Source organism: Pleurodeles waltl, chromosome 2_1 (assembly GCF_031143425.1).
Source record: "Pleurodeles waltl isolate 20211129_DDA chromosome 2_1, aPleWal1.hap1.20221129, whole genome shotgun sequence".
NCBI lineage: Eukaryota > Metazoa > Chordata > Amphibia > Caudata > Salamandridae > Pleurodeles > Pleurodeles waltl.
This window is the reverse complement of record NC_090438.1, coordinates 757,307,473-757,334,284: the sequence shown is the minus strand read 5'-3', so window position 1 is coordinate 757,334,284 and position 26,812 is coordinate 757,307,473. Positions and strand designations below refer to the sequence as shown.

Below are 26,812 nucleotides of genomic sequence, written 5' to 3'. Positions count from 1 at the left end.
TTCACACCTCCTCCTGCAGGAACTGTAACACCTGGCGGTGAGCCTCAAATCTCAAGCCTGGTGTTACTGCGCCCCAGGGCACTCCAGCTAGTGGAGATACCAGCCCCCTGGACACAGCCCCCACTTATGGCAGCAAGTCCAGGGAGATGAGTCACCCCTTCAGCCAGGTCCACTCCTAAGGTGACCAGAGCTGAAGTAACCTCCTTAGAAAAATCCTCCATTTTGCTTTGGAGGATATAGCCCAATAGGAATAGGAATGGGGATGTGCCCCCCTACCAAAGGAAGGAGGCACATGGAGGTTGTAGCCATTGGCTACTGCCCTCTAGCCCTAACACACCCCTAAATTTAGTATTTTGGGGCAACCCTGAACCCAGGAAATCAGATTCCTGATGACCTACAAAGGACTGCTGACCTGACAACCCTGCAGAGAAGGAAGATGACAACTGCTTTGGCCCCAGCTTTACCAGCCTGTCTCCTGATTCAAAGGACCTGCACCAGCGATGCATCCTACAGGCCCAGCAACCTCTGCAGACTCAGAGGACTGCCCTCCAACCACAAAGGACAAAGAACTCCAGAGGACAGCTGAGCTGTCTACCGCAAGCAAGAAGAAACCATCTTTAAAGGGACTCTCACCTCACTCCAGAAGCGTGAGTCCCCACCATTCTGCACCTGACACCCCTAGCCCGTGTCCAGAGAAACCAACGACCCAGAGAGGATCCCCAGGTGACTCTAATAACGTGTCCACCCTGGGCTAACCTCTCTGCACCCCCACAACGACGCCTGCAATGGGAATCCCGAGGAGCCCCCCTTACCGCAACTGCCTGGAAAGAAGAAACACACGCCTGGAAGAAGCACTGCACCAGCAGCCCCCAGGCTCGTGAAGAAGCAACCACTGGTGCAGCAGTGTGCAGCAGGCGACCCTCACCCTTGCTCAGTAGGTGGCTGGCCTTAGAAGCCCCCCTGTGCCCTGCCTGCAACGTCTGAGTGACCCAAGGGTCCCTCCATTGATTTAAATTTCAAACCCAGCACCTTGTTTGCCCACTGCACCCGGCCGCACCTGTGCCGCTGAGCTGAGGGTGTGCTTTGTGTGCCTACTTGGGACCCTCCTCCCCCCCAGTGCTCCACTAAACCTCCCTGGTCTGCACCCTGAGGACGCAGGTACTTACCTGCCAACAGACTAGGACCAGTGCAAACCAGAGCACCCTGTCTCCGTTGCCGCCTATGTTATTTGGGCCCCTCTTTGACCTCTGCACCTGACCGGCCCTGTGTTGCTGGTGCTGGGTGTTTTGGGTTGACTTGAACCACCAAAGGTGGGCTACCTATGCCCCGGAGACTGAACTTGTAAGTGCTTTACTTAACACTTTAACCTAACTGTACTTACCTCCCCCAGGAACTCATGAATTCTGCAGTGTCCACTTTTAAAATAGCTTATTGCCATTTTATGCTAAACTGTGTACATTACTGTTTTGATTCAAAGCACTACCTACACCTATACCTATGCAAAGTACCTTACAGTTAATGTACTTACCTGCAATTTGAATCTTGTGGTTCTAAAATAAATTAAGAAAATATTTTTCTATATAAAAACCTATTGGCCTGGAGTTAAGTCATTGAGTGTGTGTTCTCATTTATTGCCTGTGTGTGTACAAAAAATGCTTAACACTATCCTCTGATAAGCCTAACTGCTCAACCACACTACCACAGATAGAGCATTAGTATTAACAGGTATTGCCTCTGTCAAGCCTCTTGGGGAACCCCTGGACTCTGTGCACACTATCTCTCATTTTGAGATAGTATATGCAGACTCAGCTTCCTACAGCGTGCATTTTTGGCAATGTTTACTATGACTTGTGCATTGTTGGTGATAATAATGTTTTCCTGGCTACTGCCTATGTTGCAAAATAACTAGGAACCTATGTGTTTTATGTGACTACTGCTGGCTTTTGCAGAGTACTAGTAACAGTGTAATGTTCTGACAACTGCTTGTGTAGCAGGGTATTACTGATATGTTGTGTTTGGTCTAATGAGGTTGTGTACAATAAAGGTTATTTTTATATAACTTGGTCTTGTGCTTCCTCTGTGGTGGGAATAGTGCATCACACGTGTTGTCTGTGTTGTGCAATTGCTTTACACATTGCCTCTGGGATAGGCCTGACTGCTCGTGCCAAGCTACAAATGGGGTGAGCAGGGGTTATCTTAAGTGGGTAACTCCCTCGTCCTGACTGGAGTGGGTGGATTCTGCCTGGCTGAGGTGCATACCCTAGCCAACCAGAAACTTAATTTCTAACAAGTCAGTTCACAAGAGAACCATCCGTTGATGGATCATCCTGTGCATTAAGATCTGCTATGCAGTGGCCAAGAAACAGCCCCTTGAGGGCTTGTGAATTCATTCCACCAGAGCTTGAGCTGCAACCACTGTGTTGGCTACAAGGGTCCAAGTCCTAGACATCTGCCATGTCACTAGGTGGACATCACTCCACGCCTCGACAATCAGGTAAAATGGCATTTTGCCTATCCTGTCCTCCTGCAATTCTTAGTTTAAAACAGTGAGCAGACCCACCTCTGGGGACATCTCTATCAGATGAAAAAGTTACCTACATTCGGTAATGTCTTATGTATTGGATAGAAACGTTTAGCTGCAGATTCCTTACCTTAGAACTATCCCAGGCATCAGACTGGATCCTGAAGAATTTTCATGAGCAGTACCCCTGCGAGCCGGTAGGTGGCGTCAGTTTGCTCTGCGTGCATCATCTGTGTTGCCCTTGATGGAAGTGACATCTGCAGCACCTATATAGGCACTACTCAGGCACGCTGACATCAGTTTCTTTTCTCTTCATGCCAGCAACCCTTTCAGTCACTTTTTGACTGATTTTTTTCCAAAGTTTTGTCGAGGCTTTTTTGAGGTTTGTCTCGGGCTGGCAGGATGTCATCAATGAAAGCTGACTTCAAGCCCTGTGGTGCCTATCACCAGCCAATGTCGCTGACCCACACCTGGTTTTCCTGTGGTGCCTCGAGCGAGACTCAAGTTTTGCTTTGATTGCTGGGTGAAGAATCCAAAGGCTCAAGCTGATGGTAGCCGGTTGTGCTGCTCCGCCCGGTCAAGTTCCCGGTTGAGAGGAAGGTCTCTGGATTGGTACCGGAGTCCGAAGTTGTCATACTCGAGTAAGTCTAGGCACAAGAAGAAAGGAAGAAAAAGAAGTCGAAGCTGATAAGACGCAAGAGTGTCCCCATTCAAGGATTCGCTATGCGGTTGAGGCTGTACCTGGGCTGCTTCCCCGAGTTTCCGTGAGCTGGACCTTCCCACACCCAACTCAAGGAGTTTTATGATGCAATGTGCCTCATATTGTGGCCGAACCCTGCTGGTTCCGCACTGGGGGCTCCGGCCCCAACACCAGTGGGACCTCAAGCATCCATTTCTAGATCCAGACCAACACCGGTTGTGCCACCTCAACCTTCCCTGGCACTGGTTCTGATGCCGCCGGCACCCACCAATAGCACCATCCCCATTTTTATCCCCAACTCAGAGAGCCAGAGGGGCATTGCTCGGTGCCGAATCCGGCACCATTCTTGCCTCCCTGATTGGATCCTGAGCCCTATTTCTATGTGCTAGAACTCAGGGAGGAATGGGAGTGGTCAGTGGACCCTAAGGAAGTCCAGCCTCATGAACAGGAGATAGACTAGCGTGAGGAACTGGGTGAAGCTAGTGTCCTGGACACTGCCCCAGATGCTGGCATGCCTTCTCCCCCTACTGTGGCTATGGAGGAGGGAGCGTCTTTTACGATGTGAAGCAGAGGTCAGCGGAGGTCCTTGACCTCCAGTTGCCCTCGTGGCGGTCAAGACCAATGTCTTGACAGAGTTGTTTCAGCCAGGAGTTTAATGAGGTCCTCACAGAAGTCCTTTTGGGTACTTGGACCAAACCCAGCACAGGGGCTCCCGTGAATAGGGCACTCACCCACTCCACCCCAGAGGGTACAAGTTTTCTCATGCAAAGTCCCACCCTTGAGAGTATGGTGGTCCAGGTTTCCTCCTCCCAGGTCAAGCCTGGCGTGTTCCCTACTGCTTCCCAGATAGGGAATCCAAGAGGCTGGAAATACCTGGGAAAAATATGTTTTCTTTGCATTGCGGTCTGTGAATATGAAATGCCTTCTACCATGCTATGTGGGATACGGTTGTGCAAGTGCTGCCTACGGTCCCAGAGGAGGCCTGGGCTGTGCTTTCTCAAGCTGTATCAGATGGGAGGGACGCAGCAAAGTTCACAATTTGCTGTGGACTTAACTCGACCAACTCGCTTGGCAGAGCGGTTTTTAAGATAGTGGGCCTTAAGCACAGCACCTCGCTTCATACCACAGGCTTTTGGGGGATGTCACGTTTTCTGTGATGGCCATGCCATTTTATGGCTCTCACCAGCAGCGCCAGTAACCACCCAGCCACCGTGCCACACATGTTCCACATCCTCTACATGTCAGAGGGTGTGGTATCCATAGACTTTCTGGATCATTCAGCCAGAGGTTGGGTCAGTACACCTCACATTACGAACACACACAACACTTCCAATCTGTGCTTATACCATAACGGGCGTCAGGATTCGCCTTCACCTGCTACACTGGCATTCCATAGTATTGGACAGGAGGGTCTTGCAGGTAGTCTGAAAGGACCTACTCCCTCCCCTTCATGCCTACCCCTACCCCCATGCCACCATCTCAAGACAGGCCGACCGTGGATCATCTTTCTCTTTGCTAGGAAGTTGCAGCTCTCTTGGCCAAGGGAGATAGAGAGGGTCCCAACGCTAGAGGTAGGGTGTGGTTGTTATTCCAGCAACTTTTAGGTACCGAAAAACATCTTCGTACTATCCTAGACCTAAGGTTCCTCAACTACTTCCTCAGGAAGGAGAAATTCAAGATGCTCAAATTGGCTCATGTTTTGTCTACCCTGGACCCAGGCGACTGAATGGTAGTATTGGACTTGTAGGATGCATATTCCCTCATCCCTATCCTACCTGCCCATAGGCATTACCCGCAGTTCACTGTTGGCCCCAAGCATTTCCAGTTTGCCGTACTCCCCTTTGGCCAGATCAGCGCCCCTCAGGTGTTCACCAAGGCGGTGGTTGCAGCTCACCTGCAGAGATCAGGGGTGTCAGTCTTCCCCTATCTCTGTGACTAGCTGTTGAAGTTGGGCTCACGCCAGGTTGTCATCTCCCACCTCCAAAATTAGGCTGACCTCCTTCACTAACTGGGATTCACTATGAACATGCCAAAGTCACACCTCACTCCCTCTCAGGTGCTCCTTTTCATTGGAGCTGTTCAGGTGACCATTCAGTTTTGGGCATATACTCCTCAGTGGTGACTCCAGTATATTCAGGCCATGATATTGATGTTTTAGCCTCTGTCTTGGGTTTTGGTGAGACAGACTCGGAGGCTGCTGGGACTTATGACCTCTTGCATCCTGCTAGTAGCAAATACAAGTGGGCATATATACTGGCTCTGAAGTGGGACTTGAAGTTCCAAAGGCCACAGCATAAACGTAATCTGTCGAACATGGTCCAGATTTTGGTGGGAACTGCAAAAGATTTGCAGTGGTGGATAACAAACCGCGACTGGATCAGTGGCAGATCCCTCTCCCTTTTCCAACCAGGTTTGACAGTAGTGACAGATGCATCACTCCTGGGATTGGGCAGGTGTCTGGGAGTGGTGGAGATCAGAAGAATCTGGTCTCTGGTGGAATCTGGACTCCACATCAGTTTGCTGGAGTTAAGGGTGATCAGACTAGCATTGAAGGCATTTCTGCTTTCCATCAAGGGGAGGCTGGTGCAGGTGTTCACTGACAACACCACCGCCATGTGATACTGCGAAAAACTGTGTGGGGTCATGGACCTTAACGTCAAGAGGCCCTGCATTTCTGGACATGCCCTGGTAGTTCAGCACATGGCAGGTTTTCTAAATGCCAGGGCAAACTAACTCCGCCGCACTTGATTAGAGGATCACGAATGGCGTCTCCATCAGGAGGTAGTGCAAGGTCTCTTTCAGCAGTGGAGAAACCCTTGGTTAGATCTGTTCACCTCAATCAAGAACGCACAATGTCAGTAGTTTTGTGGGCTGGAATTTCCAAGGAGGCTCTCGCTTTTGACGCTTTTCGTTTAGAGTGGAGTTCAGGCCTCCGGTATGTCTTTCCCCCATTCCACTCCTACCCAGCGTTCTCAAGAAGATCCAGAATGATTGGACCATGTTATCCTTGTGACACCGGAATTGGCATGGATAGTCTGGTATCCTGAGCTACTGAGCATGGCAATCGATCCTTCAATTAGGCTGCCCCTTTGGGAGGATCTTCTGTCGCAGCAGCAGGGGAGGGTCCTCAACCAGAAACCATCCAGTCTCTGCCCTCTTGCGTGGAGATTGAGAGGCAGTAGTTGACAGCCAAGCGTTCCTCCACCAAGACTGTATATGCCTGCCATTTAAAAAAAAATTAGTGGCCTGGTGTTTTGACGGAAATGCTGATCCCCTTACTGCCTGCCCCCCTTTCTCAGGTTCTTCTCTTCGTTCTATCTCTTGTTCATCAAGGCTCTGCTCTGGGTACTCTTAAAGGTCATCTTTCTGCTATCTGCAGTTCTCAGATTACCTGATCAACCCTCTTTAAATCTCCTATTGTACATAGGTTCTTGAAAGCTTTAGTTAATCTTTATCCTGCTTCATCCTTTATCATGTCTCAGTGGGACTTGACTTTGATTCTAAAAAAAAATTTGTACTCACTTTGAGACGCTTCACAACTGTCCCTTGTGGTTGCTCACCATCAAAACGGCTTTCCTCGTGGCTATAACATCTTATCGACTAGTTAGTGAGCTACAGGCGTTTTCATCTAAGCTGCCCTATCTATCTATCTATTTATCTATCTATTAATTCTGACAAAGTGGTGCTTTGCACGTGGTCTTCCTTTCTTCCAAAGGTGGTCATGCCCTTTCATGTAGCTCAGTCCATCGCGTTGCCTTCTTTCTTTGCTCTAGATCACCCTTCAAAGGACGAGGAGCATCTCCACTGTCTGGACCCCAAACTAGCATTGTTTTTCGACCTTGACCGCACATAGGAATTCCACGTGGACGATCAACTTTTCGTGGGATATGTCAGAGCTAAAATGGGTTGTTCTGTGCTGAAAAGGACTATCCCCAGAGGGCTTGAGCATGCATTCCACCAGAGCCAAAGCTGTGACCACTGTGTTGGCATACAAAGTTCCAGTCCTGGATATCATGCAGGCAGCAATGTGGGCCTCCCTACACATTTTTACCAGACATTACTACCTGGAAATTCAAGTCCGTCTTGATGGGCATTTTGCCCGTTTGGTCCTGCAGGACGTCCTCATCTGAATTAGTCCGCAGTCCCACCTCTGGGGTTGGTATTGCTTGGGTATCTATTCTAAATTGAGGAATCTGCAACCAGAAGTCTCTGTCAGATGAAGAAGTTACTTACCTTCAGTAGCGCCTTATCTTGTAGAGACTATCGGCCTAATTACCAGGGTGGCCATCCTAGGACTGCCAGCCTTGCGGTGGCGGTTGGACCACCACACTACAGGTTACAATTTACAACCTTGGCAGGTGGACCCACCTAAAGACCGCCGTCCCCGCCAGGAACATCGTTGGCAATCGGAGTTCTAACCAACCAGGGTGGTGCTGAATTCAGAGTGGCCTGCTTATTAAAACCCCACTTTCTGCCAGCCTTTTCAAGGCGAGACCCCACCATGAAAAGTCTGGCGGAAAACCAGTACGAGAGGGAGGGCCCCTGATCAGCATTGTCGCAATGCGCACTGTCTGCTCTGCAGACTCGCAAACAGTGCGCATTACGAGGCTTCTGGTTGGCCTGCTCTGTCCTACAGTACAGGTCTTGGCTTCCGTAAGGGAGCGAGTCCTATATAATAGCACTGTTCCTACCGGACTGACCGGCCGGAAGGTATATTACAACGTTCCTGCCAGTCAGCCCAGCGGGAACGTTGTAATATGCTCGGGGGGGGGGGACATCACTGCCATGGCAGTGGCATCCTCCCCTCCATATGAGTTTGGCAGTCCTGCAGTGGGTCTGCCAATCTCATAATGAGGTCTTAAATGTAGCTGTGAATTCCTTACTGGCCCACCCATCCACCCTGCCCTGCAAATGGATTTCTAGGGACAGGGCTATATCCCTTTCCAGGGACCTAGTTTTCCACACCAGTGGTCAGTGTCCTTCATGGCTCCGTACTTCTGGCGTGGATCGCTGTAAAAAGAAATTGACGGCGTGCCTGGGTGGCACCTGTACAGATGCCGGGATTGTCTGTTTTGGCACAGACGATGCACACGGAGCCGATCGACGTTACCTACTGTACTTCTCATAAAAAATCTTCAGGCGTTACCAAAGATACGGAATTTGTTCATTAGAGACACCATTTAGCCACAGATTCCTTAATGACCCTCCCTTTCTCCCTGTTCTGTTCACTGTCTTCCCACAAGAAAGTGATTCTTCAGGACCTCACACTCTTCATTCTTCCTCAACTTGGCTCTATGCTTCGGAAAACTGAGGTCAGCACACTGGGCCGGTTCCTGCATTGTCCTGTGCAATTTGATGAATATTGTTCCGCTATTTGGCAAGGGAGAGAACTCCCTTGGACTTTTTCCTGTTGGCGATAATACGCCTTGTAGCTTGAGATCCAGGGAAGCTGAAGTAATTCAAAGTGCAGTCAATCCTAAAAGAATGGTTTGGGGTGATACATTGAAATCTTCTGCAGAGATAATCTCCAGTGTTTGAACCATGGTGGACCAAAACGCATCCAAATCCTAGCAGTCCAGTATCATTTGTTCCCACGTGCTAGGATGTGTTTCACACTTCCACCAGTTCAGCCTTGCAACTGGAAATTGACTTCTCTCTACTTAGAGTTAATTTTGTCTTAGGATTCTGCAGAAGCAGGATCAAGATAGCGATGTAGAATGAACTTTTTTTTCATACCTTAATAGATCAGTAATTCCAGCCTTGACTGTTAAACTTCCACAATTATCTAGGTTGTACATTATCTAGCCAAGCAGTTGAGGATGACTATAAAAACTTCCTCTAAAGGGAGCAGAGATTCCCATAGTTTCATATACGTTCTGACTTTGCCATTGCAGATGATAGCTCCTAAAGTTTTGATTTCTAAGCTTGACCATAGTCGCCCATTAATGTGTCACCTATGGCATTTGCATTTGCATTTGTATTTACAAAGGATTGTCTCACACTAGTCTTAGCTTATGCCATCTATGAAGTCTGAAGGTCCTTCTAAAACAAATGTTAGCAAAGTAATGAAATCAAATGTTCCTAAATTGTTTAGGTTTCTAATGTAAATAAATAAAAACGCCATCACCGTTATGGACCCATCATTGTGATATGATCTAGACACAGGTCACTGAGTAACCTGACAACAACTCAGTGTGAAGTAATACTTTCTAATAATATGAGGCAATCTGCTAAAAAGGTCTTATTTGCGCTATATATCTGTGTCATTGTCCAAAAAATTAAGTCAGGCTGGCACCAATGGACTGGCCAGCAGTGTTGTCAGGCACACATGGGTTGGCATGAACACACCGCATGATGTCTTTGTGTTTGACGTCTCCCCTTCCTACACACATTGCTCTGCAACAAGGAAGAATATTGCATTCCTGATACCCTTTAATCCACAGAGATGAACAAGTTGGTGTTTTGGACTATAGGCACATGCATCAAAGGCTTATCAAGTGCCCTGCTGGAGATCTTATATCCGTTTTTCTCGTATTTTTGTCCATGCTTCCAGAGTGACATATCTTAATTCAATTACTAACCTTCACTGAAACTTGTGTCAGTATTTATTATTTTGGAGTCTGTCAAATATTTCTTTGTTGAGCATTGGAATTATCAGGTTTTCTTTTTCTCTACCTGAACTTTGACATACCTGATGTAGTCTCCTTTAGAAGGTCTTCAGGTGTAAGATGAGTTGGCTACTAATAAATTACAGTGCTGTGGTTATCAGAGGAGAAGCTGGTACCGAATGACATTTAGGTACCTCTACATTGTATCCTATGACTATTTTGCATTTCGTTTATCTCTGTTGCTTGTTAGGAAGTGGCTGTTTCGTTTTTGCTGCTAGCTGAACCACTTATTTGACATCCCAAACACTAATCTAGAAGGTACTAACTGTTCATCCAGACTAGTTTCCTGTGCTGTTGCCGCTGCCTCAATTCACCCCCCCCCCCCAAAAAAAAAAACAACCCAGCAAGGTGGAGGACAATCCAAAGGTACTGTGACACATTCAGCTTCTGAGGACCGGTAACCTGCACATGGTATGAGGCATGTGATTTTACCCTTTGAGAGAAACAGATGGCTTTGTAATGCCCCGTGCAGCTCAGCCCAGCCTACCTCACAACATTGTTCATACTGTACCTGTCTGAAGCGTAAGGTCCAACTCTGAAACCCTTCTCTCAACATGCACTTCAAAACTAAAATGGTTAAACGGCAGGTCCTTGCATCACCATCAGTCTGTCCTTTGGAACAGCCTCTCCTTATTTCTTCAGCAAGAAACCAACACCCTATCCTTCAGCAAAACTTCATTTTCAAGTGTTTGTCTTGATAACATTAAGAAGCAACCATATTGTATACATCAAAATCTGATAAACAACCATCATGAAAAAGCTTGACAAAGCTTCTTTTACCTATTGACTTCTCTTCCTCGCCCAGGAAATCCTGATAATTTAGTTGAGTGTTAAAGACCCTCTTGGCCTGGAAATGGGATACAGCTTAAAATAAAATCAGGCATTTAGCTTAGATGGTCATTTTAATCACATTATCCTCCTTCCCACCACCAATTAAGCAAAAAGGGAGGGTATCCCATGCCTTGGGTTGCATATGTATTCTGTCCATTAAAGTGGCAAATTATAAGGCATACCACCATATGGGAGATGGGACAAAATGACCCTTACTTCAAGTCTTTGAATGGCTTATTTTCTTAAAGCCAGGACTCTTCATGAAACATTGGCAGATATACTCCCTCAGTGAAGATAATATTAAAAAGCTTTGCCAGGAATGGGACAAGGAACGTTTTAAACCATTTATAGATCTCTACACCAGAAACATTTAGCCTTAGGACTTTACCAATAGGCAGCACCCTATTAGCTATTTGAACCTCTGCTTGTGGAACAGGAGCAAATTGTCCTGTTGGGCCTGTTTAAGAGATTATTGTTGCATTAGAGTGCCTGTAATTTTTTGGGGAAAAGACCCAGGAATGCTGGAAAGCTTAAATGTCTTCTGATATCTATGCAAGTGTCTGGGTCTTCTATGACCTTTATTTATTTTGAGCTTTCTTCAGGCTGCCAAGTCAGATTTTTGCCTGTTGCACCGTTCTTACTACAAACTACAAAATATCTATCTTGCGAAGGACTTAGTGATATTCTCTTTTCCTTCCTTAATAATTATGGTCACGTGGAGTGATTGGAAAATATTTCTTCCTTCGTCTCCTCAAAGACGACAGAAGTCTTATGTGGGGGTGCAAACGTAAAATGGGCACACTTGAATGAGGCTGTGCTGGCCAAAGGATAAATCCATCAGGAATCCACCATGATGGGTGCCCATCCAAACTCGCAAATCACAGCAACAGTACCTTCTCTTCCCTAAAGTGCAGAAACCTTGTGCTGAGTCTAGAAAAGTGCCCCATTTTGCCATGCTCGCCCTGGCTTTTTGCCCACCGGTATTGATGTTGATTGGTAGTGCACTGGGTCCCTGTTAACTTGGGTGCCTGTGCTCTTTCCTAAAAACAAGGCAAATGACAATTTGTACCCAATTGGCGAGGTCTTTAGCACCCTTATAAGTCCCTGATAAATGTTACCCCTAGTACACACGGTATGGGTAGTAAAGAGGGTCCCTTAGGGCTGCAGCATGTATTATGCATTCATCGGGACCCACATTCAAACACATACAGATTTTCATTTCAGAATGTGTGAAATGGTGCAAACCATTGTGAAAGTACAACATGTCACACTCCCTGTGTGCAATGCCCTTACCCACTGCATGTAATATATGTAAGTCATCCCTACAGTAGGCCTAAGGCAGGGTGCATTATATGACATTCAAGGGCATGTCTGCATGAGCAGATGTACTCCTGTCATGCCTAGTTCCATTGCTAGACATTAGATGTGTTCAGGAAGCCATTTTGAGGATATGTACTGTGCACTGGTCATTACGAGTTCCCCAGCTAAATGATGGCTTCACTGAAAATGCTGGTGTTTGGTATCAAACACCTTGTCTTCATAAATCCATACTGATGCCAGTATCAGGTTTATTATGACATGCACCCAAGAGGGCACCTTAGAGGTGCCCCCTGAAAGCCTCTAGTCCCTTAGTGTGCTGGCTGACTAGTATCAACCAGCTTGCCAACACACATGAGTTTCTGACCCCCAACAGGTGAGAGCCCTCGCGCTCAGAGGTCAGAAACAAGGCCGGGATGGATATATGGCTAGAGATTTAGCATATCAAAGCCAGGAGCTTCAAATCCACCTGCCGCCCTTGATATGCGACCGTGGCTTCCCCCCAGAAATGTGTTATGCCACCCTCTGCTGTGAGGCCTGTTTGACACCAGAGAAGGTGGGAAATTAGATAGAAGAGTTGTCACAATTACAGGCATTTACACCCCTAAGGGGGGGCCACCTTAGGAGGACAGTTGAGGAAGGGTTTCACCATCTTGGTTTTGGTGAAACTAGAGAACTCTGGGTCAGGGTAATGCCCACTCTCCACACAAAGTGGTTTTATGGTGGATGGAGTTGCACGCCCCTTAACACCCCTAAATTGAGTATTTAGGGGGCCCCTCAACATCAGGCCAACAGATTTGTCTAACTGAGAGCAGAAGGACGACAAAGAAGAGCAGTCACTGTGAGAACTGAAGAGACACCCTGAACTAGACACCAAACCCTTCCTTCCTGCTGGTACCTTGACATTGCATCAGTCCGACTCGTCCAAAAACTGTGCATCCTCCCAAACCCTTGCAGGGGCTGTCCAGTGCTTCAACAACTACTTAGCATACATTAAAATTACCACGTTTGAGACTAGCGCCTCAAAACCGATATTTCTGCATTATTTGTGTCTTCTTGTCAAATACATAACTCCAAAAGTACTTACCTGATATTGATGATCATGGTGCTTAAAAGTATATAAAAACGAGTTATTTTTTTATATATTACTGTAGGAAGTTAGCTTTGTATATACTATCTCAAAGTAAGCGATAGTGTGCACAGAGTCCAAGGCTTCCCCTTAGAGGTAAGATAGTGGCAAAATTTGATAATTCTAATGCTCTATTTTGTGGTAGTGTGGTCGAGCAGTAGGCTTATCAGAGGGTAGTGTTAAGCATTTGTTGTACACACACAGGCAATAAATGAGGAACACACACAGACTTAACTCCAGGCCAATAGTTTTTATATAGAAAAATAGCTTTTCTTAATTTATTTTTAGAACCACACGTTCAAGATTTGAAGTAAATACTTAAAATGCAAGGTACTCCACACAGGTAAGTTAGGAACTTTGAATTAGACCAATAGCATACACAGTTTTAGTAAAAATGGCAATAAGCTATTTTAAAAGTGGACACTGCAAACATCAACAGTTCCTGGGGTAGGTAAGTAATGGTTAGTTTGTCAGGTAAGTAAGACACTTACAAGTCTCAGTTCCTGGGCATAGGCAACCCACCACTGGGATTTCAAGGCAACCCCAAAGTTACCACACCAGCAGCTCAGGGCCGGTCAGGTGCAGAGGTCAAAGAGGTGCCCAAAACACATAGGTGCCTATGAAGAACAGGGCTGCTCTGGTTCCAGTCTGCCCACAGGTAAGTACCTGCGTCTTCAGAGGGCATACCAGGGGGGTTTTGTAGAACACTGGGAGCGACACAAGTAGGCACACAAAACACACCTTCAGCGGCACAGGGGCGGCTGGGTGCAGTGTGCAAAGCAGGCGTCAGGTTTTGTATTGGAATCAATGGAGGGACCTGGTGGTCACTCTAGCGGTGCAGGGCAGGGCACGGGGGGCTCCTCGGGCCAGCCACTGACTGGGTTAGGCAGAGGGTCACCTGAGGGTCACTCCTGCACTGAGGTTCGGTTCCTTCTGCTCCTGGGGGCTGCAAGTGCAGTGTTTGGTGCAGACGTCGGGCTCCCTGTTACAGGCAGTCGCGGTCAGGGGAAGCCTCTGGATTCTCTCTGCAGGTGTCGCTGTGGGAGCCAAGGGGGGTCGTCTCTGGTTACTCACGAGGTCGCAGTCACCTGGGAGTCCTCCCTGTAGTGTTGGTTCTCTGGAGCTCGAGCCGGGGGCGTCGGGTGCAGAGGGTGAAGTCTCACGCTTCCGGCAGGAAGAGTGACGTCTTTAAAAGTTGCAAGAAAGTTGCAAAGTTGTTGCTGTTGTTGAGCAGGGCCTCTGCTCACTGGAGTTTCTTGGTCCTTTGGTTCAGGGCAGTCCTCTGAGGCTTTGAGGTCGCTGGTCCCTGTCGGATGCTTTGCTGTTGCAGTTTTCTTCGAGTCAGGAGACAGGCTGGTAGGGCTGGGGCCAAAGCAGTTGTTGTCTCTGTCGTCTCTGCAGGACTTTCAAGTCAGCAGGCCTTCTTCTTGTTTCAGGTTGCAGGAATCTGATTTCCTGGGTTCTGGGGTGGCCCTAAATACTACATTTGGGGGTGTGTTTAGGTCTTGGGGGCATTAGCCAATGGCTACTGTCCTGGAGGGTGGCTACACCCTTTTTGTGCCTCCTCCCTGTGGGGAGGGGAGCACATGCCTACTCCTATTGGGGGAATCCTCCAAACATAAGATGGAGAATTTCTAAAGGCAGGGGTCACTTCAGCTCAGGACACCTTAGGGGCTGTCCTGACTGGTGGGTGACTCCTCCTTGTTTTTCTCATTATCGTCTCCAGCCTTGCCGCCAAAAGTTGGGGCAGTGGCCGGAGGGGCGGGCATCTCCACTAGCTGGGATGCCCTAGGGTGTTGTAACAAAAAGCATGAGCCTTTGTGGCTCACCGCCAAGTGTTACAGTTCCTGCAGGGGGAGGTGAGAAGCACCTCCACCCAGTCCAGGCTTTGTTCCTGGCCACAAAGTGACAAAGTTACTCTCCCCATGTGGCCAGCAACTCGCCTGGTTGTGGCAGGCTGGCAAAAACTGGTCAGCCTAGCACTAGGAGTCGGACTGGTATTCAGGGGGCATCTCTAAGATGCCCTCTGGGTGTATTTTACAATAAATTCCACATTGGCATCAGTGTGCATTTATTATGCTGAGAAGTTGAATACCAAACTTCCCAGATTTCAGTGTAGCCATTATGGAACTGTGGAGTTCGTGTTTGACAAACTCCCAGACCATATACTCTTTATGGCTACCCTGCACTTACAATGTCTAAGGTCTTGCTTAGACACTGTAGGGGCATAGTGCTCATACACATATGCCCTCACCTGTGGGATAGTGCACCCTGCCTTAGGGCTGTAAGGCCTGCTAGATGGGTGACTTAACTATGCCACAGGCAGTGTGAGGTTGGCATGGCACTCTAAGGAGAGTGCCTTGTCGACTTAGTCATTTTCTCCCCACCAGCACACACAAGCTGTGAGGCAGTGTGCATGTGCTGAGTGAGGGGTCCCTAAGGTGGCATAAGACAAGCAAGCTGCAGCCCTTCGAGACCTTCCCTGGCATCAGGGCCCTTGGTACCAGGGGTACCATTTACAAGGGACTTATCTGAGTGCCAGGGCTATGCCAATTGTGGAGGCAAAGGTACAGTTTAGGGAAAGAACACTGGTGTTGGGGCCTGGTTAGCAGGGCCCCAGCACACTTTGAATCATAACTGGCATCAGCAAAAGGCAAAAAGTCAGGGGGTAACCATGCCATGGAGGCATTTCCTTACAACGAGCCACACTATCTTGAGAGTCAAGTCATGCTTGCAGACGCATGGTGCTGTCTGTTTACCTCAATGCAAATTCACGCTGGGTACAGCATTCTATACTTGAGGCCGTGCTTCTGAAGAGTGTTTCTCTTCTGTAAGCTTGTGTCACATTTCCTGTACTGCGTGTGTAAAATCTGGGAAAATGGACTGCGCCTCACCTTGAAACTGAAGGGGTCATTGTTCACCGGCTAAGCGCAGCATCCTAATTTAGAAAATTGAGAAACTGGACAATAGGACCCAGAGGTGATCCAGGTATGGGACGTAGCCCAAGGGATATATGATCTCTTTCAACAGCAAAGGTATAAGTAAAACCATGTCTGCCAAACAGCTCAATAAGCAGCTTCTCTACAAAGACATCTGGGCGCCCCGTGTTGGTGGATTCTGATATCCCTGTAATATAGTGCGAGCAAGGTCTTCATTCCTAGGCACGGTAGATTTTAGCATGTGCTCCACTTTTTTAAGATTCTTCAGAACAATCATGTTATCAGCCTCAATCTTGGATATCCTGCACTCTGCACCAATCAAGCCTTGTAGTGTGGCGGACCAGCTGCTCACCCAACCGGTCCAGGCGACTCATCAAAGTGCTAAATCACTTGTAGGTTCCATGAAAGGAGTAGTTAAAGGCTTCACTTAGTCAGAGGCTCCTCAGCGTCTTGGGTGGGGGGGGAGAGGTAGGGGTAATGCTGTTGTCGCCGAGTACTTGCATCATCGACGGAGAGCTTTTTCTGCTTGGGGTCACCACACGTCATCGTATCGGTGCAGTTATGATGTCAATTGTACAAGATTAATCACCCCATGTCACATTGGTCGAGGTAGACTCCTGTAACAGCGGAGTTGGGCAGCAGCTAGTAGGAGTATGTTTCACGGAGCAGTGCATGGCCAAACTTCAACTGCAGGCAAGGGTGATTTGCCTGGTAAATGGCAACACACAGGAAAAAAAAAAGCACTACTCGCAGCCCATGCCACAATCCGAAGGCCCAGCATACAGTGGTAATTGTCTCTTAGGCAGACATAATTAAGGTTCAGGCCCCATCACAACTCATCAGTGATAGGAGAGGGGTTCTATATGTGACCCGTAGCCTGCAAGGCCTCCAGTAGTAGTTCACCAGTTCTCTGCTGGGCCAACTTGTAGGCCTTTGAGCAGCGGTGGTGTATGGCAGTGACTAGGCCTAGTACCGCTGCCTCGACAAATTATCCATGCGGACTCACTGCCTGGGCCGCAATCTGAAGGCATAGCATGTAGGGGTAATATTTTCTGTGCCGATATAAACAAGGTACAGACCCCATCGTGCACACAGCTCACCAGTGGTGGAGGGGCCATATGCGCTCTAGGGGCCACAAGGACACCAGAAGCAGGTTGGCAGTTCTCCGCCAGGCCGATCAGCAGGCCTACGAGCAATGCTGGTGGATGGCACTTATCCAGGTCCAGTGCCTCCGCCTCACCAAAGTATCCATGCAGCTCTCCAGGTATGCCATTAGTCTTGGATAATGCCGCAACATTCGGAGTCTGGATTGCAGGAGGCAATTGGGCTGATGGTTTAGGCTGCGCACGCTGTGACCCGACCATCATGCTCATCCACAGACCATCTCTCCACTGGGCATGTCAGGCCGCAGCATCCAGCTTGCAGTGAAGCGGTTGATCCAGCAAGTGTTGGATTCCAATGAGCAGTGGGCCAGGCGAGCAGCCCTGCATTCAACAGGCAAAACAGTCCCTGCGCCTATATCAGGTGAATGTGTGCCTGGGGACAGCAGGTTCAAGCGATTGACTCTGGAGCTTTAATGCCATGCTGCGATCTTAGTCGCCAGCGTGGCCAAACCCTACAGACAAACCAGTTGACCCTTTTTCTGCCCCTCTTTTGCAGGTTCTTTTTGCTCTTTCCTTTGCCCTATTTTCCTTGCCCAGCAGGGCACGTCAAAGGGTTATCTTTGTGCTGTCTTAGCCAATCTGCAATTGCCTGACCAGCCATCCCTTTCCAAATTCCCCATTGTACATAGGTTCTTGAAAGGTTTGCACCACATTTCCTGCTTATTCCTTTATATTGCCTTAGTGGGACCTTAATCTAGTCGTAACATTCCTATGCTGCTCTCCCTTTGAGCCCTTGTACAACTATCCTCTCAGGCTGTCATCCAAGCCTCTATCTCTGAACATCTACCCAGACAAGGTGGTTCTACGAAGTAGAGCTTGCTTTCTACCAAAAGTCATTAATCCCTTTCATGTAGGCTAGTCCATCATCCTGACTACTTTATGCGCTCCACATCCCTCCAAAGAAGAGGAGAGACTGCACTGCCTGGACTCAAAAAGACTTTTGTCATTCTACCTTAAATGCACAAGAGATATCCATGTGAACAACCAATTATTTGTGGGGTATGTCCCAGCGAAGAAGAGAAAAGCTGTGCAGAAGCGGACCATCTCTCGATGAGTCATGCTCAGCATTAAAATCTTCTGTCGATTGGCCGAAAAGCATCCTGCTGATGGTGTGCAAGCTCATTCCTCCAGAACCAAGGCTGCAACCACTACGCTAGCACGCTGCGTCCAGGTCCTGAACATCTGCCAAGCAGCTGGGTGGGCAAGCACTAGTGTCTGGACAGTCCGGTATGTAGGGATGGGCATTTTGCCTGTGTGGTCCTGCTGGGCTTCTAGATTTAAATCATGTTTGCAGACCTACCTCCAGGAAGGTATTGCTTGGGTGTCTATTCTAAGGTATGGAATCTGCGGCTAGAAGTCTCAATCAGATGGAGAAGTTTCTTACCTTCGGTAACACCTTATCTGGTAGAGAGTCTTTCTAGCCACAGATTCCTTACCGATCTACCCATCCTACCCTCTCTGCGAACAGATTTCTAGGGACAGGCCTTTCCTGTTTCAGGGACCTAGTGTTCCACACCTGTGATCAGTGTTGTTCATGGCTCCACACTCCTAGCATGGACAGTCGTAAAAAAGGAACTGACGCCATCACATTGGGGTGGTACATGTATAGGCACTGTGAACGTCACGGCTCGGACAATGATGCACGGAGTCGAACTTCACTGGCACTCTGGGGTACTGCTCAGAAACAATTTCCAATCTGCTGCCTGCGGATTTTTCTAAAGTAAGGAATCTGAGGCTAGATAGAGTCTCTACCAGATAAGGCATTACCAAAGGTAAGTAACTTGTTCTTCACACCAATCCGATGTAGGCCAAGTTTGAGTTGAGAACACAGCAGCAGAATTTTAGAAGTGAGTGAGCCTGTAAATTTCCGAGTCCAGTTTGACACCTAGGGAATATTAAAAAGGAGAGGAATTTGTGGCTAGATAGAGGCTCTACCAGAAAGAGGGTTATCAAAGGTGAGTAACTTGTTCATCAGTGTGTCAAATTCACATATCTTGGAGGATATACAATGCAGCATCTAAATATGAATGTGGAGGATTTTGAGAATACAGATTAGGGCATATATTAGAGAATATTTTCATGCACATAACTGTGGAATGTGTAATAGAGCAAATCTGTGGAATTCACGATATGCACACATTTTTGGAAATGATCACATATTCAGATAAAAAAAGTACTATTGTAGTGTGTGGGGTTTCCAACCTTTGCATGGGACATTTGTTTAGACCGTGCATGTAACTAGGTATCTGATAGAGACTTATAGTTGCAGATTCCTTACCTTAGAATTGTCCCCTAGGCGTCAGACTGGATCTGGAGATTTTTCTTCGAGCAATACCCTTGCACGTCGGTAGATGGCGTCGGTCGACTCCGCAGGCGTCGAAGGCGATGTTGTCGCCGTGATGTCGGGAGTAGTACATAGACACCGCCCTCGCGCAGTGACGTCAGTTCTTTCCTTTCCGTGCAACGGGCTGATCCAGAGCATAGCTACCCTCAGATATTTTTGTCGAGTTTTTTGTGTACGAACTTGGTGCGTCGAGGATGTCCCCAAAGACCGGGTTCAAGCCTTGTGAGGACTGCCATCGGACGATGTCGGTGACGGATCCTCATCGTATTTGTCTGTGATCCCTCGAGCGCGACTATGACCCGAAGTTGTGCTCCGAGTGTCGGGCCATGCACCTGAAGCCTTTGAGGGAGTGGTCCCTAAAGCTAATGGCGCCCCGGCACTCGACTCCATGTAGGTCCTGCTCTCGCTCGAGTGGAAGGTCTCGATCGGTCGCGGAGTCATCACCACTCGTCTACTTCTAAATCCTCAGGTCAAGGTAAGAAGTCGAAGAAGTCCCATTGCTCTCCGACTTTGCCACGTCGCTCGGACGACGCGATGCGGGAAGAGCGTCCACGCACTAGGCCTCTGTCCTCGAAGCCTGCGTCTGGGTCGGCTCCACGCTTCCCCGAGTTAGCCGGAGCGACCCCCACCCAACTAAGAGTTTTACGAGGCCATCCTCCTCATTTTTTAGCGGGCCGACCCCAATATGGTGCCTTCGGGCCCAAGGGGTTTGGCTGATGGGCCTTCGGGTTCCGCGCTGGTGGCTGCGGCCCCGGCCACCGAGGTCACCTCCGGATCCGTGCGTGGATCCGCACTGGCGCGGTCGCACTCTCAAGACCTTCCCCAGCGCCGGGTCAATTAACGGCGCTCCCGACGTCAGTGGTGCCCACTATGTCGTTGACCCGATTCTTATCCCCGCCGACTCCGAGTCGGAGCGGCGTCGGCTGACGTTGTCTTCGGCTTCGGTGGGGCCTATTCATCCCAGGTCACATTCAAACCCTTTTTCCTTTGCGTACTAATATGGGGAGGAATTGGAGGGGTCCCTGGACCCTTATGAATACCAGGATGACCCTGCTATGGACTGGGCACAGGAATTGGGCAAAGCCAGTAGTCTAGATACGTCTCCTGATGCTGGCATGCTGTCTCCTACTCTGGCTACAGCGAGGGGAGCAACTTATGGTATGGTGGTCAGTAGGGCAGCTGAGGTTCTCAGCCTCAAGCTTCCTACTGTAGAGGTTGGGTGTAATCTCCTGATGAAGGTGCTTCAGCCTGGGGCTTCTACTTCAGAACCCCTTTTACCATTCAGTGAGGCCCTCACCGATGTCCTTTTGGGTACATGGTCCAAACCCAACACAGGGGTTCCTGTCCCAACACCCCACACCTGAGAGTCTTGTTATCCAGGCTTCCTCTTCTTCAGGCGCGTTCCCTTCCGCACCCCCGGAGAGAGAATCCAAAAGGCTGAAACAGTTTGGCAAGAAGTTGTTTACTTCCTCCAGTCTAACGCTGCGGTCTGTGGGCCGTATTCCTTGTGGGATACGGTTGCGCAAGTCCTGCCGCAGATACTGGAGGAGGCCCATACTATCGTCTCACAAGCAGTGAAACATGGGAGAGATGTGGCAAAGTTCACAATCCATTGTGGGCTGGATACGACCGATTTTCTGGGCAGATTGGTTGCAACCACAGTGGCCTTACGGTGCCACGCCTAGTTAAGCACTTCTGGTTTCTCAGGGGATGTCCAACTCATGGACATGCCCTTCGATGGCACATGTCTCTTCGGAGACAATGCGGACTCGGCCATGGAGAGATTCAAGAATTCCCAGGCTACAGCTCAGTCCCTCGTCTTTCCTCGGCCTCTCGCCCACCACAATCCGCTTTTCGCCCCTTTCGTGGACACGGAAGGGGTGCCCTGTCGCGTCCTCCACACAGCCACCGTGCCACGCACGCTGGCCAGCCTATACGTGGGCGAGGATGCGGAATCCCATGTGGCCGTGGGACAGGGAACCAGAGGTTTGTTCAGTCCACCTCTGCCCCCGCTTCACCCTCCAAACCCTCCTAGTCTGTCCCCTCACTCCCACCCAGTTGGTGGCAGGATTAACCATCACCTGCCCCACTGGGAACATATCACCACGGACGGGTGGGTTTTGCAGATCATTCGGAAGGGCTACTCCCTCCCTTTCGAATCTGCTCCATCACACATGCCACCATCCTTCCATCACCTTCCGGAGGATCATTTGGCGCTTCTCCGCCAGGAAGTCGCGGCTCTCTTGGCCAAGGGAGCTATAGAAAAGGTCCCTGTGCCAGAAATAGGTTGTGGTTGTTATTCTCGCTACTTTCTGATACCAAAGAAGGACAAGGGCTTATGTCCTATCCTAGATACTTCAGCTACTTCCTAAGGAAGGAGAAATTCAAAATGCTCACCCTGGCTCCGGTTCTGTCTGCCTTAGACCCAGGAGACTGGATGGTAGCGTTGGACTTGCAGGACGTTTATTTCCATATTCCCATCCTTCCTGCCCACAGACACCTACGATTCGTGGTAAGTCACGAGCACTTTCAGTTTATCGTACTCCCTTCAGCCTTACCAGCGTCCCTCGGGTGTTCACCAAAGTGATGGCAGTAGTTGCAGCTCATCTGCGCAGGTCAGGGGTCTCAGTCTTCCCCTACCTCGACGACTGGCTGTTGAAGGTGGACTCGCCCCAGAAAGTCGTCTTCACGTTCAGACTATGGCAAACATGCTGGGGTTCACTATCAACGTGCCGAAGTCACACCTGACTCCCTCTTAGTCGCTCCCTTTTATCGGGGCAGTTCTGGACACAGTGCAATTTCTGGCTTATCCTCCCGACAAACGAGTCCCAAGACATTCAGGCTATGATTCCGATCTTTCGGCCTTGGTCTTGGGTTTCGGTGCGATTGACTCTGAGGCTGCTGGGCCTCATGGCCTCCTTCATCCGGCTAGTCACACATGCCAGATGGCATACGAGGGCTCTGCAGTGGGACCTGAAGTTCCAGTGGCACAGCATCAGGGAAATCTATCCGACCTGGTCTAGATTTCGGAGGGAACTGTGAAAGACCTGCAGTGGTGGCTTTCAAATCCAAATTGGGTCCACGGCAGATTCCTCTCCCTTCCCAAGCCAGATCTCTCGATAGTGACAGATACGTCACTTCTCAGTTGGGGCGGCCGCATGGGAGAGGCAGAGATCAGAGGCCTCTAGTCTCCGGCACAGTTCAGACTCCATATAAATCTGCTGGCGCTCCGGGCGATCAGGCTTGCGTTGAAAGCATTTCTTCCCTCTCTCAAAGAGAAAGTAGTGCAGGTGTTCACGGACAATACTACTGCCATGCGGTACTCCAACAAACAGGGCGGAGTAGGGTCCTGGACCCTTTGTCAGGAGGCTCTGGACATGGCTAGAACATCAGTGGATTACCCTGATGGTTCAACATCTGGCAGAGCAGACAAACTCAGCCGGCGATGCACAGCCGATCACAAATGGCATCTCCATCCACAGGTGGTGCACGGTCTATTTCAGCAGTGGGGAGAGCCTTGGTTAGATCGGATTGCCTCCGCAGAGAACGCGCAATGTCAGCTGTTTTGAGCATTGGAGTTTCCAAGGCAGCACTCGCTCGGTGACGCTTTTTGTTTAGAGTGGAGCTCAGGCTTCCTTTACGCCTTCCCGCCTATCCCTCTTCTGCCCAGAGTTCTCAAGAAAATCAAGAATGACCGGGCCCAAGTCATCTTGGGGGCTCCGGAATCGGCTCGAAGAGTGTGATATCCAGAACTATTGAGCATGTCCATCGATCCTCCACTCAGGCTGCCTCTTCGGGCAGATCTTCTGTCACAGCACCAGGGGACCATTCTTCACCCAAACCCTTCCTTCCTGCGGTGGTTACACCATTTCATGTAGGCCAGTCCATCAATTTGCCTACCTTCTACGCACCCCCACATCCTTCCCATGAGGAGGAGAGACTCCACCGTCTGGACCCAAAAAGAGCGTTGGCGTTCTACCTCAATCATACTAAAGATTTCCGGGTGGACAATCAACTCTTCATTGGCTATGTGGGTGCAAAAAAAGGGATGGCGGTGCAAAAGCGTACCATCTCTCGATGGGTGCATCTTTGCATCAAAATGTGCTATACTTTGGCAAAGAAGCAACCTCCTGAAGGCTTGCGTGCTCATTCCACCAGAGCAACTGCTGCTTCTACTGCGTTAGCACGCGTAGTTCCTGCCCTGGATATCTGCCAGGTAGCTACGTGGGCATCCCTGCACAAGTTTGCTAAGCATTACTGTCTGGATAGTCAGGTCCGTCGAGACCGCTATTTTGGTTGTTCGGTCCTGCAGGACTTTCTAGTATGATCTTGGTTCACAGCCCACCACTGAGGATGGTATTGTTTGGGTATCTATTCTAAGGTAAGGAATCTGCAACTAGAAGTCTCTATCAGATGTACAAGTTACTTACCTTCGGTAACTAAATATCTGGTAGAGACATATTCTAGTTGCAGATTCCTTGTAACACCCACCCACCCTCCCCGCTTGCGAACTGATTTCTAGGGACAGGGATCCCCCCTTTCAGGTCCTTAGCTCTGGTTCACCAATCTCAATGTTCTTAGTGGCTCTGCGCACTGGCGTGGAAAGTCGTTAAAAGAAACTGAAGTCACTGCGCGAGGGTGGTGTCTATGTACTACTCCCGACATCATCACGGCACCTACAGCGCCTGCGGAGTCGACCGATGCCACCTACTGACGCACAAGGATATTGCTCGAAGAAAAATCTCCGGATCCAGTCTGACACCTGGGGGAAAAATCTAAGGTAAGGAATCTGCAACTAGAATATGTCTCTACCAGATATTTCATTACCGAAGGAAAGTAACTTGTACTTCAGTGGTAACACAACAGCACCCATCTGTAATTCGTATATACAAGAGATTTTCTTTCGGTCATTTGCTCACAAAGTTGTGTGGTGCTTAGTAGTTTGTATTATTGTTGTACCAAATAAGTATCATGCATTGCCCTTATGTAAAGTGTTGGGACACATTGGTTGATAAATGTTAAACACACATTGTGTATCCTTGCAGGTTGTTGGAGGAACTGCTAAATGAATTTAAGAGCACCATGCACTTGCAGCTAACCTGTTTCCAGGCATCATCATCTGGCATGGTGAAAACTTAAGGATAGTGGGATGCAGTAAACAATGACACCAACGGCTGCTTGCCAAAAAAATATACTTTTCTGTTCCTTGCTTGAGTTGTTATCCTTGAATTAATGTATCATGTTAAAAAGACACGGGAGCCCTGACAATATTGTGTTCAGCATTTGTGAGCTGTTGAATACTTAACCGCTGTACCTGGCCCTTTAAATAAAAATGTGATGTGAAGCACCAACCCAAAATATTTTATTCAACTGTCTGTTCTGTTTTTTTGGATGGAGACTCTCCGCGTCATACCCAACATGGCTTCTCAAGAAGGATCTCCTGTTTACTTTTTGTCCCCTCACCAGACTAATGCAAAGTATATTCCCAATTTCTAAACCAGACAACTTTTTGTGACCTATCTCAATGATTCTGGTGTAGACTTCCATTCCGGCTCTATGACCTAAACTGGTCCCTTCTCTGTTGGCACGTCCTTACATTGCCGGTGCTAGAGGTGGATCGCCTGCAGACTCCAATGTCCGATCTGAGCCACATCTGTTTGGACCCCAACATGTTTATTCTGATTCAGACAAAAGACTCCCTCTACTATGGAGCCATCCTCAGTACCTCCACCAGTTTTCTGCTTCTGACTCTGACAAGAGTTTGCCGCCACATGGCTATGACTGTGAAGATGATGGGGATGATTTACCCGTCATTTTGATTTGGACAGTTTATATATGTATTTACAGTATGCGTTTGGGCTTGATACTTCCCCTGATACAGGATTTATTCCTCCCCTTGGGCCACCAACATAAGAGTGCTTTCTTTGCTGTAGTAATCATAAATGCTTGATGAGGTCCTGCATCACAACTTTCTTCTATTGAATTTAAAACAAATGTGCTTACATATGTTATTCAGCCTGTGCCATCTTCCTTGCCGTAACTACTGTTCAATAAAGCCCAAAAAGACACCCTTTTGGGCACTTCGTCTAAGCCTTGCTTTTGACCTCCTGTGAACGGGTTAGCGGCCAAACATCACAGACTGGCCCCTGGTGACCTTTATTTTCCTACACAACATCTTACTCCAGAGAGTTTGGTGGTCCTAGCTTCCACCAGCAATGTGAATTCTAATTTGTTTCCCAAGACCTCCTAGATAGGGAGTAGAAAATGACTGAGGTGTTCGGGAAGCGGATGCTCCTTTCCTACAGCTTGGCTTGAGGTCTTTCCATGCAGTCTGCCTGTTAGGCCATTATAGGAATGCTTCTTGGATATGGCCATCAAGATTTTGCTGCTCTTCTGGAAGTGTTTCATGCCTGTTTGTCTCAAACCATTCGCAATACTCAATATACAGTCAGGTATGTAATTTGGGCTGGTCCGCATACTACCAATTTTTAGGGGTGAGCAGACTGCCCTACTTTGGTGCCCATTCACCATAAGTGGATAAGGTTCATGGGCTTTTCTGGAGCTCTTCAAGGATCCCTCATGGCTATACCTGTTGATTGATCCTGCCTTATTCAGAAAAAAGCTGATTCTGCTTTGGAGTGCTTCAAAGAAAACAGGCCACTGTGTGCTTTTTGGGTCTTTTGATCCCTGCCAGATAGTTCCCTCATCAGTTTTGGTCCCTTTGATACTACTCCAGAGGTTTGGCATATGCAGAGTGTCAGGCACCCTGCCACTGTGACAGTTGTCTCAGCCCTTTTGTCGTGAGGGGCACGAATCAGGCAAACAATGTGCAGGTCACCAGTGGCACCAATCTTCCAGCCCAGCTTCCCTACGTCATCAGCCTCCACACTCCTACAGCGACAGATGGGTCCTCCAGATTGTCCATCTGGGATATATATTTCTGTTTCTTTTCAACGCACAACAGATGCCGCCCCCGTCAGAGCAGCTTTGATGAGAGCACCTTTCCATTTCACTGCAAGAGGTGTGAACTCTACAATCCAAACGTGCCATTGTGAGGGTGCTGGACTCGGAAAATACAATGGGTTGTTCTTCCCGCTAGTTACTCGTGACTAAGAAGGATGGAGGCATTCGTCCTATTTTAGTTCCTTGATCTCTGAATGCCTTCCTGCAGAAGAGCAAATACAAAATGCTCACATTAAC

General features: G+C 48.6%; 1 protein-coding gene across 4 annotated transcripts in view; it reads left to right on the top strand.

Moving 5' to 3' along the window:
* EXOC2 (exocyst complex component 2) overlaps positions 1–24,970 on the top strand; it is a 1,213,422-nt gene extending 1,188,452 nt beyond the window's left edge. For all 4 annotated transcript variants that reach the window (XM_069217791.1, XM_069217808.1, XM_069217816.1 and 1 more), the window contains one exon: positions 24,658–24,970. In XM_069217791.1, coding sequence (XP_069073892.1) covers positions 24,658–24,751 — 94 coding nt within the window. In that variant the 3' untranslated portion in view covers positions 24,752–24,970. The remainder of the gene's footprint in view (positions 1–24,657) is intronic.
* The last annotated feature ends 1,842 nt before the right edge of the window (positions 24,971–26,812 follow it).